Genomic DNA, 18,454 nt, shown 5'->3' with positions numbered 1-18,454 from the left:
AGGTGAGATGGATATGCAGCTGAATGCATGTTCATCATTTGTCACTGTTGTAATAGTGATAAATGAATTCTTTGTCTGATATTTTTTAATGCAGATTCTTGGATATCACAAAGCGGGCTGTGCAATTGATTGGTTCAATTTTGAGCCGGAACTGAATTGAATTATACATAAAAACAAATCAAATCAAATTGATTTGATGTTTATTTATTCAGTTTGGTTCGGTCGGTCGATTCAACCATTCTCTCTGGTATCCAGATTACACAACAGGATGCAAACAATCAGAAAACAAAAGCACAATCAAAACTAACACAATAAAAACCAAAGCTAAGAAATTAAAAGATAAGAAATTCAAAAGTAAAGTTAACAAAATCAAGGAATTTGTTAAATCGAACAATCTTACAAAAGCGGCAGCAATCAACAGGATTTCCATTTCGTCCTGGACCAGCTGTATTCTCTTCCTCTGTGGAGTACTAGAGGCGCATGTGACACTAGAAGAGGGGATAAACCACTGAACTTTGAAAGCCAATCCCAACGTGCATGCGATGGCAGAGGAAGAACACAGAAGCGATCGAAGAACGACTGAAGCTAGGATGATGCATGCCGCGTGATGAGCCCAGAGAGACTAGGGAAGAGGAAAACAGAAGCGAATGACAATTAAATGGAGAAATGAAGATCTTGAGAGAAATGAAGAAATGAGTAAAATGCTATTAAGTGCTGATCTCATTAAATCTAAAAACCTGTTCATGGGAGCTTGACAGCAGGATAATGTTTGAACAGCTGGGATATAGCCATGTCCAATTACGATATTGTTCTTGAAGAAACGAGAGTGGCAATTTGCTGTTTTTGCAGATTTAGGGAGTGATGAATTTACCATGATTAGTGTCATGACCTGTTCTCATCTGAGCTCAGGAGGAGAAGAAGAATAAAAGAATAGATTGATTGGCAACTGAGAAGAAGGAAAGTGTAGGAAAAATAGCAGCTGAGATAGAAAATAAGAACAAGAGAAATGCGGTAATTTTTCTTAAAAATAATTTAATTTTTTATTTAATCAGAAAATTTTATTAATTTTTTTTTAGTGCTAAACACTAAAAAAAATATAGAAAATATTTTAAAAAAAAAATATTTTCTGTTAAATAAACAGAGATTTATACATATGAAAGAAATTATATATACCTTGAAAATACTAAATAATTTATCATAAAATATTAATTAAAAAAAACGAAAGTTATCAATTGAATTTGCAAAAGCTAACTTTTGATATTTATAAGTTATGAAAGTTAGTCGTCATTAAAATATGTCATCAAACTTCAAAATAAATTCGAAAATACTTATTCATAAAAATAAAAACACCCTCTTTATTTGTATTTTTACATTATATATATATATATATATACAAACTTATTAACTCATAAGATTAATAAAAATGATTAATTAAAAAATGAAATTATATTTTATAATTCATAATAAATATGCTAGTGAACTCTTTTAATTTCAATTAAATGATGTAGTAGTTCTCTGAAATGTTTTGAAGTTTCAATCCATTTTGTTTCTTCTGCCTTAGATTAAAATGTGTTTAATAAAAAGTTAAAAAACTAAGAATTAAATGTTATCCTGTAAGTTTTAGTTAATGCCTGAATAGCATTAGCATAAGGGTACTACACTCCTATATGTTGTTTTCCAAGTTCAAGAGATACATTGTGGAACTTCAAAAGTGTGTTGATCCTCTTCTTCCTGGCTGGCAGGTTTCCACGGTTCTACAAGAGGTGCCAAGACATAGACTGCATGGCCCATGTCTGGTCTTTGGTCGCGGTTAGGGGTGGTGCAATGCCCTGCTAATTCAGCCACTACGCAAATGCTCCCTAAGGTCTCCTCGTCTGGATTGATGGCTTGGTCAATTGCATTTGAGATGTTCTCCTTGTTTATCAGGACCTCGCGGAACCATGTCACCAAATGCATATGCATCCACCCTTCCTCTTCCATTGTGTCATCTATTGCTTTTCTACCTGTAATCATCTCCATCAAAATTGCTCCAAATGCATAAACATCCACCTTCCTTGTCACTTTTCCAGTTTCTGTCCAGTAAATAATTTCATATTAGAACAAAGAAAACTGAAAACTTCGTTAGTGCAACATAATTCAAAATTTTTGCAGGCCACAGGAAAATTTTTTATAGAGACTGGAATGGAGAAGCATATAAGGATAAAGGAAGAGAATTCAGCATCTTGAAAATATTTAAGCCTTCGCTTACTAGCATATTCAGGTGCAAGATAGCCAAATGTTCCTGCCACTCTTGTCTCCAAAGAATTCTTTCCATCTGATGCATTTTTAACCAAACCGAAGTCAGAGACCTTAGCCCTCATATCATCCCCAAGAAGTATATTTGAAGGCTTCAGATCTCTATGAATGAAACTTAGACTCTGTTGAGCTAAACTGTGCAGGTATTCCACTCCTCGCGCCACATCCAGTGCAATGCTGACCCTCTGCTTCCAGGTAAGAGGAGGGTATCCGCGTTCACGCCATTCAAACAAATGTTGTGCCAGAGTCCCCCGAGGCATGTACTCATAGACCAAGAAACCCTCAATGCCATGTACACAGTAACCCAAAAGAGAAACCAAGTGCCTGTGCCTTACTTTTGAAAGCACTGCTATCTCAGCTTGAAACTCATTCATTCCTTTCGTGTTAGCCATTGTTGGAGCTTTCATTCTCTTCACAGCAATTTTAGTTCCTTCGTGCAATTCACCTTTATAAACCACACCAAAACCTCCCTTACCCAAAATATTGTTCTCACTAAAATTATCGGTCACTTGTCGAATAAGTTGCATCGAAAAATCAGCATGTCCCCCAATAACATGACAATTCTTTTGCTTGGCTTGTGCAGTCATATTCTCCTGATGGTTCACTTTCCTTGACACCCCATTATACTTGAACAGCACCAACAAACCAAAAGCAATGAAGGAGATAACAGCAATAAAAGCACCAGAAATTACAGATGGCAATACCCAATTACCTCTACTTCCTTTTCCAGTAGAATTCCCACCTGAACCTGTGTCTATCCCAAGGGAGGGATTCCGTGGCCCCCAATTACCTCTACTTCCTTTTCGAGTAGAATTCCCACCTGAACCTGTGTCTATCCCAAGGGAGGGATTCCCTGGCCTTGCAATCAACTTCACTGAAGATGAAAAGGCTGGGATTTTCCCATAAAGATTGTTATTGGAGACATCAAGAACCTTGAGTTGAGTCAATTTTGTCAAGCTATCAGGAATGGAACCTGTCAAATTATTATCGTTCAGATACAAATTCGTCAAAGCTGTAAGATTGACAAATGCTGGAGATATAGTTCCTGAAAAATGTTGCTTTCCAAAGTTGATGGTGCTAATATTCTGTTCCTCGCAGGTAACGAATTCCCAATTACTGCAAGGGTCATTTCCTCGCCAAGAATCGGACAGTATCTCCTGATATCCCACAGCACCTGCAATTTCCAGCATTGTTTTCACCTGTGGATTACAAGGAACACCAGGAGTTGCCACACAAAAATTATTAGCATCGCTATGTAACGAAATATGGCTTGGAAACTTGGGGACAGGACCTTGCAGTTTGTTGTTTGATAAAGAAACATTTAGCAAACGAGGAAGTGTTATCAAGGAGGCTGGCACAATCCCTGTAAACTTGTTTTCTCTTAGCTGTAAATCGAACAAAAACTCGCATTTTGAGAAATCTGGAATTGAGCCAGTAAACTGATTCCCCATGAGCCAAACCTGATTTAACCGTGTCATCGACGATAGAACATCAATGGTACCTGACAACCCCATCTGCTGGTAGTTGAGTCTCAAGTTCTGGATTGCTGAATTTGCAAATGATGCAGGCAAAGTTCCTGTCAAATTGTTGTAAGCTAGGTCCAGATTCTGCAATCCTGGAAGCGAGGCAAACATGTCAGGTATAGTCCCCTCAATGTTAGCTTGAGTTGCCTCGAAAATTATTAGACTTCCAGATTCAGCAAAATGAACAGGGATAGTCCAAGGATCTAAATTTGTATTCTGGCTTATGCGAAAGTCAGTCAAGCTGGTAAGCCCTTGAAAGAAGCCTTGAGGGATAAAACTAAAGCTGTTATCTTCAAGACGTAGTTCTTGGAGCAAGCTTAGATTGGCGAGAGAAAGGAGAGGACCGGAAAGATGGTTCTGCTGGAGATAGAGTATTTGGAGGTGCGAGAGGGTAGAGAGTTCAGATGGGAGGGTGCCATAGAGGTTTTCATTGGAAAGCATGATTTCTACGACGCGGTTGGAGGCGTCGCATCGGACCCCATTCCAGTTGCAGTATTCAGCGTTGTTATCGGTGGCCCAGCTCTTGGGGACGCTGAGGTCGAGGGCAGTGGCTAGCTTTGACATGGCGATGGAGTCATCTGCTATGGTAGTAGAAAAAAGGAGAGACAGGAATGACAGAGAAAAGAATGGGTGAAGCATTGCGTGGGAGAGAAGATGCCAGGTGAAGAACTGAACCAGTGTGTTTTCGAAACACAGAGAGTAACAAGAAAACTTAAAAGGCAGAGGCTGAGCCTGAGGTGGAAGCAGAGAGTCATAGCGTGTTGTTTGAGGTCAAGACTCAACTCTTAAGAAATTTGCAGCAACAAATTGAAAAAGAGAGAAAAACAAAAAGGGTGCAACCAATATTCAAAGTTTGACTAATAAAATACAATATAATATAAGATCGTTATCAAATGAACTGTATACACAAAATGAGTGGACCATAAATCTCATCTATAATGAATATGGCCTGAGCAAAAATTTAATAAGAAAAATTAGTATGTTCATATTCTCTTATGAAGAAGATAAGGATTCCAACTCACTACAGGCGATCAAATCAAATACTTTGGATTAGAATAAGCTACATAGCTGGAAAGATGGTTCTGCTGGAGATAGAGTATTTGGAGGTGCGAGAGGGTAGAGAGTTCAGATGGGAGGGTGCCATAGAGGTTTTCATTGGAAAGCATGATTTCTACGACGCGGTTAGGGGTGTGCAAACGGTCGGTTTAGTTTCGAACCGAACCAAACCGATAAAACTGAAAATCGAAAATAAAAAATTTTAAAAACTGAACCGAACCAATTGATAAAAGAAAATCGAACTGAATCGAACCGATAAATCGGTTTTAAACAGATCAAATCGAAATTTATAAAATTTCATATTTTTAACATTAAATCTAAATAATAAAAACATAAAAACAAAAAAAATTAGAAATCAAAACTCAAAAATCTTAAGGTTCGGTTCGGTTTTCTTTGATTTCGGTTTGATTCGAGTCGATTCGATTCAATTTGGTTCGATTTTTTTATTTCCTATATATATTAATAATTTCGGTTCGGTTCGATTTTTTTTATTTTTTTATGAAAATAACCGAACCAAATCGATTAATCCGAAATTATCAAAATTATAAATCGAACCGAACCGATTGAACCAAATTAATCTGTTTGGTTCGGTTTTTTGGTTAAAACAGAAAACTGCACAACCCTAGACGCGGTTTTCATATTTATGTTTGAAACTCTACGTAGTTGCTTTCCCTTTGATTTCTTAAAGTATTTTGATTAAGAATTAATTTATTTTAAAATTTTATTATTTAAATTAATTTTAAAATATATATAAATTTAAAATTTTTATTTTTGCTTATACTTAAATTATACTTCATTAATTTTTTTTTATTACAATTCAAAATAAAATTTTGTTAAAAAAAACTAAAATGAGAAAATGATATTCTCTTTTTTGTAAAAGAAATCCTTGATTTCATGTTTTCAAATAAATTTACGTCGATTTAAAAAAAAAATTGCCAAAAAAGTGAGAAATGCACATTTTTTTTTAATTTGATAGATTTTTATTTAAAAAATTAACTAAAAAGCCAAAAATTTACCTTTTTGGGTAATTTTTATATTTCAAAAAAAAAAATGAATACTCTATTGAAATTTAAATTTGTTTTTTATAGCCTTTTTTTCTTCTAAGGTTGATTATTAAAATTTATTTCTTTAGTATAATACATGAAAAATATAAATAATAAGAGAATATATTAATAAATAAAATAATATATAATTTAATTTTTTCTATTAACATATTATTTTTGTAATTAATTTATAATATGATATTATAATTGGTATCTGTAATATATAATTAATATATATAACGCATTAATGGGAGGAAATTTATACATATTTTACGTATGAGTAATTCTATTAATAATAATACATAATATTCTTAATTTTCTAAAACATTTTATAATTTAAATTTTAAAGATAATAAAAATAAAAATAAAATTCAAATTCAAATGAATAGCTTTATAAATAAAGTAGATGATCTCTTCTATGATTTTAACTTAGTTTTGAGTAATTTGAAAAAAATCAAATATTTGAGTAATATTAAGATTAAAAATTTAGTTAAATCAAGATTATATAAATATAATTTTATTGGAAAAAGAAAAAAAAAGCTACCTCTTTTTTTTATGAATTTTAAAAAATAAATGATTAATTTTTAACTAATAGAAAATATCTATTTTTTTAGTAATAATAAATTTTAATAACTCTTATATATTACATCATTTTTATATACAGACTTGTTTAGTACTATGATAATGAAAATTAATATATTTTAAGTAAAATAGAAAAATTTTAAAATTAAAAAAAAAAAAAAAAACTTAAACTAATTGATTGAGGAGGACTGCATTTTCCTTCAAACTAAAATAGAGTTATTTATTTTATATTAAAGATTAACGTGAAAATTTAAAAGTTAATTGACATTCATCATCTAATGATTACGTTAGTATTTTTTTTCTTAAAAAAAATGCAAAAATAAAATGGTTAAAATTGTATTATAATTAATATAATATAGAAGAGATTGCAATCATCATCTACTAATTTATGGTAAATTTTTTTCTTCAAAAAATTGTGCAAAGATAATAATAATAATTGCTCTTGTTATTTTTTTTTTTTTATTTTAGAGAAACAAGCTAAATATATAAAAATTAGGACATGAATTAAACGTGCATATAAAAAAATAAAAAATACAAATAAATTTTCATTAGAAACAAAATAGGGAAACCAATTTAGTATTATAACAATGAAAATTAAACTTTAATATTTATTAAAATTAATATATTATAATAATATTATGATAATATTGTGTTATTGTTATATATAAAAAAATTACATATAAAAAAAATAAATTATGAGTATGTATATAAATAATATGCAATAAAAAACGATGTCTTTTTCTTTTGTTTTTTTTTAACTTGGGTACATCTAATATAAGTCCAAACTCATATGAGAACGAGTTTAACTATTATTAGATTGAATATTTGTGTCAAGATATGTGCAAAATTAATTAAAATATATATAGAGAGAGAGAGAATTCACAAATCTATATGTAAAAAGTCAATCTAATAGTGAATAAACTCATCCTCATATGAGTTTAAGCTTTATATAGACACCCCTTTAACTTTAACCTTTTGTTAAAAAAAATATATTTATTTTTATTTTGTTATGTACTTTATTGAAGCTTATTTTAATATGTACTTATTATTCACGATCATTTCATTTATTATACTTATTATATAACATTGAATTGAATACAAGAAAGTATCCCTTGGTGCATGATGTTTGCGGATGATATAGTCAATAAAAAGTTAGAGCTTTGGAGAAGTACTCTAGAGTCCTTAAGTTAAGTTGAATGAAGACAGAATACATACATTGCAAATTGATAGGGAAATAGTTAGTTTAGATGGAGTAGTACTGTCCCAAAGTAATCACTTTAAATATCTCGACTCAATCATTCAAGTAGATTGGGGATGTGAAGAGGATGTTAGTCATAGGATTAAAGCCAGATGGTTGAAGTATAAACATGCCATGGGAGTTTTATGTGATCGCAAGATTCCCAATAAGTTGAAAGGAAAATTTTACCATACAGCCATACGACTGGCCATGTTATACGGTAGTGTGTTGGGTATTGAAAAAGTCATATATGTCTAAAATAAAAGTTGCGGAGATGAGAATGTTAAGGTAGATGAGTGGCCATACTAAACTAGATAAAGTCCGTAATGAGAGTATTAGAGAAAGGTAGGAGTGGTGCCAATTGAGGATAAATCGAGAAAAGGGAGATTGAGGTGATTTGGTCATGTGAAACGCAGACATACGGAGATTCCAATTAGACAAGTAGAGCAGATTAGGTTAGAGGATAGAAAGAAAAAAAGGAAGGGGTATACCTAAACTGACTTGGAGGAGAGTAGTACAACATGACCTAGAAGCATTACACATTTCCAAGAATTTAACTCAAAATCGTTTAGAGTGGAGAGAGAGAATCCATATAGCCAACTCCAAATTTTTGGGATAAAGGCTTAGTTGAATTGAGTTGAGTATATAACATTGAATTTACGGTACAAAGTGCTAACATGTGATAATACTACTCTTTAAACTCTCTTCATATAAACAATAGAGAAGGAAACTGAATCAACTACATAAACCCAAAAAATATAGAATTTTCCTTTTTTTTGTAACACAAAAACAGTGGATCATAATAAAAAATTAAAAAGAAAAAAAGTTGCTTTAATAAATTTGCTTTTCCTTCCCAACAGATGCACACGGGTGCTTCAGGTACTTAACATTTGGTTTCTATGTATTCAGGTGCTGTCAAGAAAGCTTGCCTGGAAGAGAACCAAGCTGCACTACTTACGCTATTGAACACAACCTTCTCATGGTGGAAGAGCCCATTTACCAGCTTTGAACTTTTTATAGAAGTTGGAGGTTTTAGAAACGACATAAAAAACTGCATATGTGCCAATTTGTAAAAGAAAAACAACCAATAAGGCATATAAAAGAATTTTCCAATAAGGCATATAAAAGAATCTTACACCTGCATAAAAACTTTACCAAGGAACTGAATGCAGACCTGGAATTCCTGGGATAACAAAGTCGCGTTCCTTCAGAACTTCATGAAGTGTTCTCTTTTCATTTACTTTTACCCATTTTGAAGAGCCTGTGCCTAAGAATATAAATACAGGAAGTTCAGGTTAATAAGCATGTAATACATTCTGTTAGCACGCCCAAGATCTCAATTTTTTTGCTTACCAGAAGTGATTAGCTCATAGCATACCAAAACTAATTAGTAACTATAAAATCATAACAAAGAGAGGGAGAGAGTGAGAGAGAATAAAAATATAAACAGCTGTCCCAAATCTTATGTATAGAGGCAGAGTAGAACTTCAGAAGCAAAGGCCAGCAGCAAAATAAATGGCTATGACTTGGGGAAAAAGAAAAGAAAAGAAAAGAAAAGAACAAGATGCATTTCACTCTCCAACATGGATTGCCAGAGTATAAGTGATAAAAAAGATAATTTAAAATTTAAAAAAAAAGTGATAAAAGTTGCTTGACATGGAGGATATTAGAAAACATACTACCAGTAGAGTTGCCATCAGTAGAATCCTCAAATGCTTCCTTCTCTTCTCCAACACTTGCTGCATTAGCACCTGCAGTCCCTTCTAGTAAACAATGAAGAATTTTCGACTTGGATAGACATATTGTAGAACCAGCCTGATTAATCAAGAACAAGGGAGTTAGAAATGAAGAGGAAATATGAAAGAGATAATGGTACAAACTGCTGCTTGGCAATGACAACACAATAGGTATTGTAGTAACTTACCAAACAGGAAGGTAAATTAACAATATTCTAGGTAACTTGACTACACTTTTGGGTAACTTACCGAGAAATCAAGGGAACTTGTTTGCATTAATGTTGACACAATATACCCTTCAGAGTTCAGAGTGCTCTTTTCTAAATTTTATAGATTACATATTTAGAAACAAAAGCCAACCAAATAAGGAAAATATATCAAAGCTTACCTCATAGTAGAGTTCAACAGCTTCACGAGTATAATTGTTTTCTGTATCCCACGGTAATGGTGGACAGCCTTCTGAAAACATGTAAGAAAGTTAAGGACATCATACAAGCAATGAATTATGGCCACAGCACGTCAAATGTCGAATTAATTAACAAACAGGATTTAAGAGCTAAAATAATCACATTGGGGGGAAAAAAGGATATCATGTCAAGATGAGTTGAAAACATGTCCGTTTCACAGAAGTCTTCAATAAAGTCACTGGACATAACCTCCGCATATAGAAGAAGAACTGGCCAGTGAATAATTTTATTTTTATTGATTACCGGTTTCCTTAATCCAATAAGCTCTTGAAAGATAGCCTTCCCAATCTTCAAGCCTCTAGCTTCAATTGCAGAAAGAAGGTCCTGACAGTTTCATCAAAGCAAAAGATGTGAATCTCTACATCAATATAAATAGACATTTGTTTCCAAACTACAAGTATCAAACCTTAGCATCTGATACAGCCTTGGAAACTTCAGCTTCATGCTTATCATGTTCCATCTTCAATGAATTTATCTGCTTAGCAAGTTTTTTAAGTTCTTCATTATTTGGATCTTGCTTTAGTCCATTTTCACAATAAGATTTTGCCTCATCCAACATATTCAAGGACAAAGATGCTTTGGAAGCTCGATATAGTGCCTTTTTGAACCAACAGACACACAATAGAACAAAAGATCATAAGACTTTAATTTACAAATTAAGCGTGGCTAAGAACATGAGGAAAGAAATAACTACCTTGATATTAGTTGCACACAGTTTAATTGCCTCCTCAGCATCTGTAAGACCACGTCTATAATTGCCTAGCAATAGATTCACATGCGCTCTATTTGAATAAATAATCGAATTTTCAGAATCACTTAAAACTTTCTGATTTATTGCCCTTGTGTAACAATCAATAGCATCAGAATAATGCTTTTTACCCATCTTGACATACTTATTACCTTGCTCCTGTAAGATAGACAGGAAAATCATGAAAGGCACAATGACTTGAAGAAAAAACAAGTAAATTAAAAATGATGGGTAATTTCAATTATTCCAAAACATGATCCAAGGTGAATTCTCAGCCAAATAACAAACATTTCCAGATTACCCATTAAGGATATGTAATGAATACTAGTAAGGAGAATCAGGGCTGTAATTGTATGTGGAAGGAATAAAATAGTCAGGGTGGCCTGTGATAGTTGAGCAGTTGAAAGATGTTAGCTGGTTCTATTTCTTTTCTCATCCAATCTATTTCTTCTCTGGTTATCTTGAGTTTCAAAGGTGTGCAGGTCTGATGTGTAACAGGATACCCCCCAAAATACCAAAATATAAACGGTGCAAAGAATGTAAAAGCATTCTACTTGTGGCAGTCACTCAAATTATTACTACACGTCCAACCAGTACAAGCATTGGCCCTATAGCAATTTTGCTTTAAATTTTGATAAAGCAAAAAAAAAAAAAAAAAAAAAAAGCTTTCAGATCAAATTGATTACATAAAGCAAAGCAAAGACCAACAGGACCAATTTTTTAATCCTCCGGATGTTGAACTTCTAAGCATGACTATCTATTAACCTATAATGATGAATTGCTGTGTTCCTTCGAATAGAGAAAAAGAATAATAAAAATTTCATCGTAAACAAACTCAAACCCAGAAATAGTACTGGACAATGGTAGGCTTGAATTGAGAATATATCTATAGCCGATGGGGAGAGAAGAGGGAGAGAGAGAGAGAGAGATGACCTTAAGTTCAAGAGCAGCAGACTCTTTAATGGCGGCGATAGCTTGAAGGTCAGCAATCTCGCTTTCCGTTTTGGGTTCAGACCCAGTTTCCAGCCACAGCGCCATTTCTCTTCTGCTCTTCTTTTTCGCTGTCCGCCAACGCCACGAACTCGGAGCGGCTGCTCTGCACTGAAAATATAATTTTTTTTTAGAAAATATAAATATATTATATTAAAACCAATTAACTGCTAAAAATTTTATATTAAAATATACCATATTCCACTTCAAAATTAATATTTTTAATCCCAAAACTAATCACTAATCTAAAATTTAATCATAATTTACTCTTTATTTAACAAAAAAATAATTTATATAAAAAAATATTTTTTATAAAAAATATTTTCAATAAAAATTTTTAAAAATAATATTAAATTATATATATATAAATATATATATATATATATATATATATATATATATATATATATTAATGATTTTTCTTTTAGAAAGAAATAGTTATTTAAAAAAAATGATTTGGTTTTTCCTCCAATAAGAAAAATATATTTTTCATTAATTAATTTTGATAATGTCTTAAAACTGTAAAAAATATAAAAAAATATTTTTTGCAAAATAAATGAATATAATATATTTTAATTTATCAAAACCTTCTAATTTTCAAATACAAGAATTAAAAGTATTAATTTTTAAAATAATAAGGTCCAAAGTGTTTTAAAAATAAATCTTTAGAGGTATTTTTATAATTAACCCAAGAGGTTTTTATGCTTACTTTGTTAAAATGAAAGCATATCTTATTTTGTCAATAACTATATTTAAATATTATTAAATTTTAATTTAATAATATTAAAACTATTTCTAAAACCTTAAAATTTTAAATTTTCATTATTAAAATCAAATAAAAAATAAATGCCCTTAAATGATAAAAACAATTCATATATTGTAGAAAGAAAAATAAAGTAATAAAGTAATTATAGAAGAAAATCTTAATTCAGTATATTACTGTGATTATTAAAAAATGTATAAGTTATGGTATTTTTTAAAAGGAAAAATAAAGAATTTAAGTATTTTGTGAAAGAAATTTTACAAATTCTTTTAGTATTATGAACATATATTTTCCCCTTCTTCTCAATTAGTTGTTTGTAAATACAGCTAATTTTTTTATAGTTTATCATTGAATTTTACTCTATATTTTATTTTTTTCTTATAATTTTAATTTATTATTAAAAAAATTATAAATTTTAATTTTATTTCACAATAATCACTATAATTTACTATAGTAAGTTTTTAATTTTAAAAAATAATAAAATTATATTTTTCTCTTTTTTTCTTACATTCAAAAAAACGATCATTTCAATTACTATTTAAACTTATTTCAAAAAATAAAAATGTCATCACAATGAAGAAAGTTAAAATTTAAAAATTTTTTATTAATTCATTGAAATTAAAAAATAGAAATAAAATATAAGATAAAATTTAGAGATAAATTATAAAAATTAATCGTGTAATTACTATACTGTTACATGCAAATGGAGATTTAATTTTTTTTTTTAATTTTACATATAAATGAATCTAATTTAATTGTCATTGTACCGAAGTCGAAGTTGAAAGCATGACAACTTCTATTTGTTTTTTTCTTTTAAAAAAATTGAAATATAAAACAACTTATATAATCATAATGATAGATATGCGACCTTAAAATTTAAATATCAAAATTTTATTAATTGATTTTTTTTTCTTTTCTTCTCTCCATCCTACCCTATCCCTCCCTCTCTAGTCTCTCCACATGTCTCAATAGTGATGAAGTGTGAAAAATTAAAATGAAGGAAAATTTTATATTCATTTTTTTCAGAAACAAGAGAAAAGCAAAAATACATGGTTCTATATTTTACCAGTCATTATTTTTATAAAAATTTTAACTTTTTATTAAAATTATTTTTAAAACAAAAAATTTATGTCTCCTAATCCTCCACCTCAAGAGATGGCCATTTCAGTCAAAATGCCTGATTTAACAGAAGATGAGACGAATTACTCATCTGAGTCTAATTCTGAACAAAATTTAGCAGATATAACAAATTTGCTCATGACAACCTCAACAGGTTATAATGAACAGGTTATAATGAAGGAGTCACAGAACCTATTCATCTAATTATGAACAAAATTCTAATTCTAAACAAAATTTAACACACATAACAAATCTGGTCATAGGAACATCTACAGTTTCTAATGAAGGAGTCACGAAATTGTCTATTGGAATAGTGCATTAGGAATGAGAATGCGGTTTTAGGCCACATATGTAGTATGCTAGTTTAGAACTTCTTCAACTTGAGATGATAGTTTTGATTTACCATCAGCATCAACTATAGATGGCTTGACAAATGTTCGGGTGGTCAATTTTTGTACAAGATCACCAATATCAAGGAATCCAATGATAGGAATTGTCCTATCAGAAGCCAAATAAATTAATTATGCTTTAGATGACTTCTGTAACTTTCAAGTTTTGAATCAACTCAAGGGCGAAAAGAATGAAATATACTTGATTGCGATGAGTAAAACCATAAGATCAATCTACTTCCAAAACAATACTGGAATTCTGGAAAGGTCTCTCTAACACTTGCTTAACCTCATTTATCAGAATTATATATATATATGTGTGTGCGATCACAGAAATGTGTGTGTGTGTGTGTGGGGTGGGGCGCTGGGTGGCGGGCAATTGAGCAGTGACCAACACATGATTTCTGTATCCATAAAAATACAAGACTACAAAACAGTCATCCTCTCTAGTCTCTACAAAATCATTTGTCTCATGGATAATTTGTGCACTTGTAGTCTAAAATGATTGTACAGTTTAAAAGCTCCTTTTTTTTTTTCAGTACCCAACAGTGATTTTGTTGTCAAAACGCAAAAGGCCCAGCTTTAACAACTTTCAATAAGCACAATTAGCAATTGTGGCTACACATTTGCCAGACCATTCCAATATGTTTCAAAATCGAAACAAAGCATACCTGCATCAAAAGCAAAAGGTTCAGAAGAAAAGACATTCAGATCAGCAGGAACACAATCTTCAGAGACTACTGCATCAGATTGGCCGAACAACCAGCTCTCATAATCATGGTCCTTCTGGTGTAGTTCGGTGTTTTCAGCATAGTAGGAACTAAACTGCTCGACTGATGTGGGCTCTTTGTTGGACCCTGTGGCATGTGGATGGATATTTTCAGCTGAAACTTGCTCATTGCTTTCACTCAAGTTGCTAATCCAATTATAGTCAAAATCAGGAAAACTCGAATTGACGACATTTTGACTTTGATTCTGATAAATGTTTTGGCCATGGTTTGACTGCGGAAAAGGCTGGCTATACACTTCAGGTCGAGGAGGCACCATGTTTAAAGTGGCACTGCCCATGTTGGGCTGGGAGGGGCTTGGATGAGCATACGCATGTGGAACCATGTTGGGTAAAGCATCCTGCCACCCAGAAGGATTTTTAGCATTTGTTCTGGCCATTGAAACACTATTCCTAGTATAATGTGATGCTGGAGCACAATTCATTTTGTTTACAGAACCATACATAGACTGGTTCATTGCAGAAGCACCCCTGATGATTCCTGGCCTTTTAAACATTGTATTAGAGGAGACAGATTGTTGGCCTCTATTTCGTACAACGGCAGTATTATGTATACTGACTGGCTGCCGTGAAACTGAGTGAGGCAGGAATCCATTTCTACCCTGAGCACATCCTGGTCGTCTGTTTCTACTCTGGCTTATAAAATTTGGAGCATTCAATCGGGCAGAGGAGCAAGCACGAATTGCAGTGGGCCTGGAGATCTGATTTTGTGTCACTGAGTTGGGTGCCAATTGTATAATATCAAGAGGTGCAACTTGGTTAAATTGGGGCGGTGCCACAGGAAGCCGAGCATCAGGAAATTTTGAAACTAGTACTGAAGCATTTTTCCCTAGCCTGAAACTTTGCCGCTGACTTTTCCATATCTCCTGTTTATCAGTGGCATGACAGTGGTCAACAATGGAGACACCTGTACCCCAGTGAGCACATGGCGCAATTGAGTCACAGACATAACAGTGGCACTGCAATTCAGGAATGAAGGAAATCAGAGTAGGACAATGTTAACCATTAGATGGTAAACAACAAATGCTATATCTTTAAAGGACCCAAGTTTAAACAAGTGAAATTACCAAATCACAGTGTCTTTCATGTGGGGTTGAACCAAAAGGAAATTTAGCACAAAGATGCCGCGGATGAGGATAGTCTCTACATGCAATCTGCAACAAAAAATAAAAATAAAATTAGAAAAAGCATCAGAGACATAAGTACTAGATCTTTCAATCCCAAACAGATGAGATGAAGTGAGAAACATGAAAGGTAGAAGAAAACAAGAACAGGAGCTTAAGAGTCATATGAGGCCAAAAGATTATCAGTCTGAAGTGGAATATAAGAAAAGGTTTAGCATCGATTATTATAAAGCAAAGCATTCAAAACCATATAAACTAGTACTCCTCAAATATCCTTAAGCATTCCATATCTTGCGTATAATATCAATCGCACGTGCACTACTAATATCAAAGATTTGGAACAATATCAAGGTAAGAATATCTGATTATGCTTCAGCCACATGATCACCTTTTTCTGAGGTTTTAAAAGTGGGTCATCAATAGAACAGTAGTTGAGATTGGCAGATTCGAACTGTTTAAAAAACATGACAGACTAACATAAAATTTATCCATATAATGTAAATTTCAAAGATTTGTCCTTCCAACTTGTCATCCAAACTGAACGATGCTACCAATTCTAACTAAACTGGTTTGTTTGCCTATTCACTGCAGAAAATCCAAGCCAATTGACAGAACAACAAACCTATAACATGTAGCACTTCACAAATAATTGGATAGAACAGCGCAAATCATGCCATATACCAACACCTTGCAAAGGAGCTGCATATAAAACTCCCAGCATACAATGGAAGTTGAAGGTTTAGCCAAATATCATCCTTGATATCTGGATGCACCACGTAACAGCTCACATATTAATGTTGCATTTCAAAAAAAAATGAAAAGGCAAATAAAAAAAATCTTGAATTGGATTCCCTATATAAAATAAGCAAACAAAATGCGGTACTCAAAAGAAGAAGAATAGGAACAAGTGCTTCAGATGGTAAAAAACCTTCCCAGCAGGACACTCAATTGATCACATAACTAAATATCATGGAATGGAACAGCATCAAGAAACAGAAATCAACAAGAAGAAAGCTTAAAATCTTAATAAAGCGCTCTAACATACATTCCCTAAACTAGCCATACCAACTAATATGCACATGTCATATTACAAAAAAAGGAACACAAATGCCATAAATAAAATTCTAAAACACATCTCAGCAAAACATAGCAAAACCCGTGCCAAACAAACTTTATGGTCTCGTGTAAGTGACTTGAAACAAAAAGGTGGAGGGGACCTATAATTCATCAGCAATCTATTAAAACATGGACTTACAGTAAACTACTAAAAAGTTTCTCATAACTCAATATAACAAATCAACTTTCTTTCTACTCTGCAATTATATATCCTAGGAATGAAAATCAACACCAAAGAGCTCGACCAGAAGTTCAATTTTCCATTACTTCACTTTGTAAGCAACCAAGATTGCAAAATTCAATCAGAAAAGAAAATTCGCACCACCCAAATAACCATAAAACACAAACACCGAACGTGGTAAAAATTTAAAATCCAGTTCACAATAATGTGCATATATACACCTGTCCCTTTTGTCCAACAACAAGCACATCATCACCATCGCTGGCTGCATCATCAACGACATCAACTGGCTTATCTGGGTCACCGTCCAAAACCACACAATCATCATCGTCAACATCTTTCACCGGTTTCGATGACTTAGACTTTGACTTGGGTTTCGTAGGATTATACTCGCCCACTACCAGAACCTCATCAGAATCGGCGTTTTCTTTATCGACGGTCTCGAGGAGTTCAGTCAACCATTCATGGTCATCATCCCCACCTCTGGGGTCATTAAAGGCCGGCTCCTCATCAGAGCTGATATCGAAAATCACGGGATTCGACTCCATGAGAAATACAGAAACGGCCTCAGATACCCGAGCTTTATCATGCGGGTTTCTATTGAGCCTGCGCAGAATTTGCTAAACTCCCCCAAGAAAATCTACCTAGGGTTTGAATTCGTTCAAAATGAGGGAGCACAAATAGGGGAATAGACAATTCTTGAGCAGAAATTGAAGAATTCTTTTCGTCGGAAAATTTTCTACAAAGGCAAAAAAAAAAAAACTATGGCTTTACGGAGATTTTGGAGGCTAGTCAAGTAATCATACAAGAGGGGGAAATTAGGGTTCTGAATGGAAAATAAATTAGGGTTAATTGAGAGAAATTAAGGAGACGAGAGTGAGAATGTGAATTTGAGAGAGAGTGGGGGAGCGAGTGTAAGGGTATAGGCAAACAGGTCATAAGGCAGGACGTGGTAGAGAAAAACGGTCTGGCGGGATAGGGATGAAATTGTAGGGATTGTGCAGGGGTAATATGGAATACAATGAAATTTTGAGGGAATTAGACTGGAAAATATACGGGTGATGGGCACTTTGGTGGGCGCGAGTTGAAAGTTGTAAAGGTTGCACTTTTGCAGTCCGCGTGGCGCGTGGTGTACTGGTTGTGTCGGAATCAGTGAAATTATAAAATATAGAATAATTTTATGTAAAATAAAATAATAAAAAATGCATGTATTCATTAAATAATTTTTAAATTTAATAATTATATAAATTTAAATTTCTTATTTTCAATATATTTTTAAATACATTAGAAAAAGATAT

General features: G+C 32.6%; 3 protein-coding genes and 1 long non-coding RNA gene across 8 annotated transcripts; all 4 read right to left on the bottom strand.

The window, feature by feature from the left end:
- Nucleotides 1–161: 161 nt before the first annotated feature.
- LOC131169744 (uncharacterized) lies at nt 162–958 on the bottom strand. Its single transcript, XR_009140654.1, has 2 exons — nt 738–958; nt 162–622 (listed from the first exon to the last, which is right to left on the bottom strand). It is a non-coding gene; the product is annotated as an uncharacterized LOC131169744 (long non-coding RNA).
- Nucleotides 959–1,557: 599 nt separating this feature from the next.
- Nucleotides 1,558–4,736, bottom strand: LOC110670288 (receptor-like kinase TMK4). Its single transcript, XM_058129063.1, has 2 exons — nt 2,249–4,736; nt 1,558–2,072 (listed from the first exon to the last, which is right to left on the bottom strand). The coding sequence occupies exons 1-2, from the start codon at nt 4,455–4,457 to the stop codon at nt 1,684–1,686; spliced, it is 2,598 nt and encodes an 865-aa protein (XP_057985046.1). The 5' UTR covers nt 4,458–4,736; the 3' UTR covers nt 1,558–1,683.
- Nucleotides 4,737–8,419: 3,683 nt separating this feature from the next.
- Nucleotides 8,420–11,836, bottom strand: LOC131169743 (uncharacterized). 4 transcript variants are annotated; one of them, XM_058129066.1, is made up of 8 exons: nt 11,621–11,836; nt 10,634–10,846; nt 10,346–10,537; nt 10,063–10,263; nt 9,861–9,941; nt 9,416–9,551; nt 8,892–9,003; nt 8,420–8,787 (listed from the first exon to the last, which is right to left on the bottom strand). In XM_058129066.1, the coding sequence occupies exons 1-8, from the start codon at nt 11,723–11,725 to the stop codon at nt 8,769–8,771; spliced, it is 1,059 nt and encodes a 352-aa protein (XP_057985049.1). In that variant the 5' UTR covers nt 11,726–11,836; the 3' UTR covers nt 8,420–8,768. The 4 variants fall into 4 exon arrangements, with proteins under 4 accessions (XP_057985049.1, XP_057985050.1, XP_057985047.1 ...); XM_058129067.1 differs by having other exon boundaries at nt 9,419–9,551; nt 11,621–11,834; XM_058129064.1 differs by having other exon boundaries at nt 8,911–9,003; nt 11,621–11,832.
- Nucleotides 11,837–14,327: 2,491 nt separating this feature from the next.
- On the bottom strand, nt 14,328–18,236 carry LOC131169741 (RPM1 interacting protein 13-like). 2 transcript variants are annotated; one of them, XM_058129062.1, is made up of 4 exons: nt 17,378–18,236; nt 15,803–15,889; nt 14,712–15,694; nt 14,328–14,619 (listed from the first exon to the last, which is right to left on the bottom strand). In XM_058129062.1, the coding sequence occupies exons 1-4, from the start codon at nt 17,702–17,704 to the stop codon at nt 14,598–14,600; spliced, it is 1,419 nt and encodes a 472-aa protein (XP_057985045.1). In that variant the 5' UTR covers nt 17,705–18,236; the 3' UTR covers nt 14,328–14,597. The 2 variants fall into 2 exon arrangements, with proteins under 2 accessions (XP_057985045.1, XP_057985044.1); XM_058129061.1 differs by having other exon boundaries at nt 14,328–15,694; nt 17,378–18,235.
- Nucleotides 18,237–18,454: the final 218 nt, after the last annotated feature.

Source organism: Hevea brasiliensis, chromosome 10 (genome assembly GCF_030052815.1).
Source record: "Hevea brasiliensis isolate MT/VB/25A 57/8 chromosome 10, ASM3005281v1, whole genome shotgun sequence".
NCBI classification, from domain to species: domain Eukaryota; kingdom Viridiplantae; phylum Streptophyta; class Magnoliopsida; order Malpighiales; family Euphorbiaceae; genus Hevea; species Hevea brasiliensis.
This window is presented reverse-complemented; position numbering and strand designations above follow the sequence as displayed.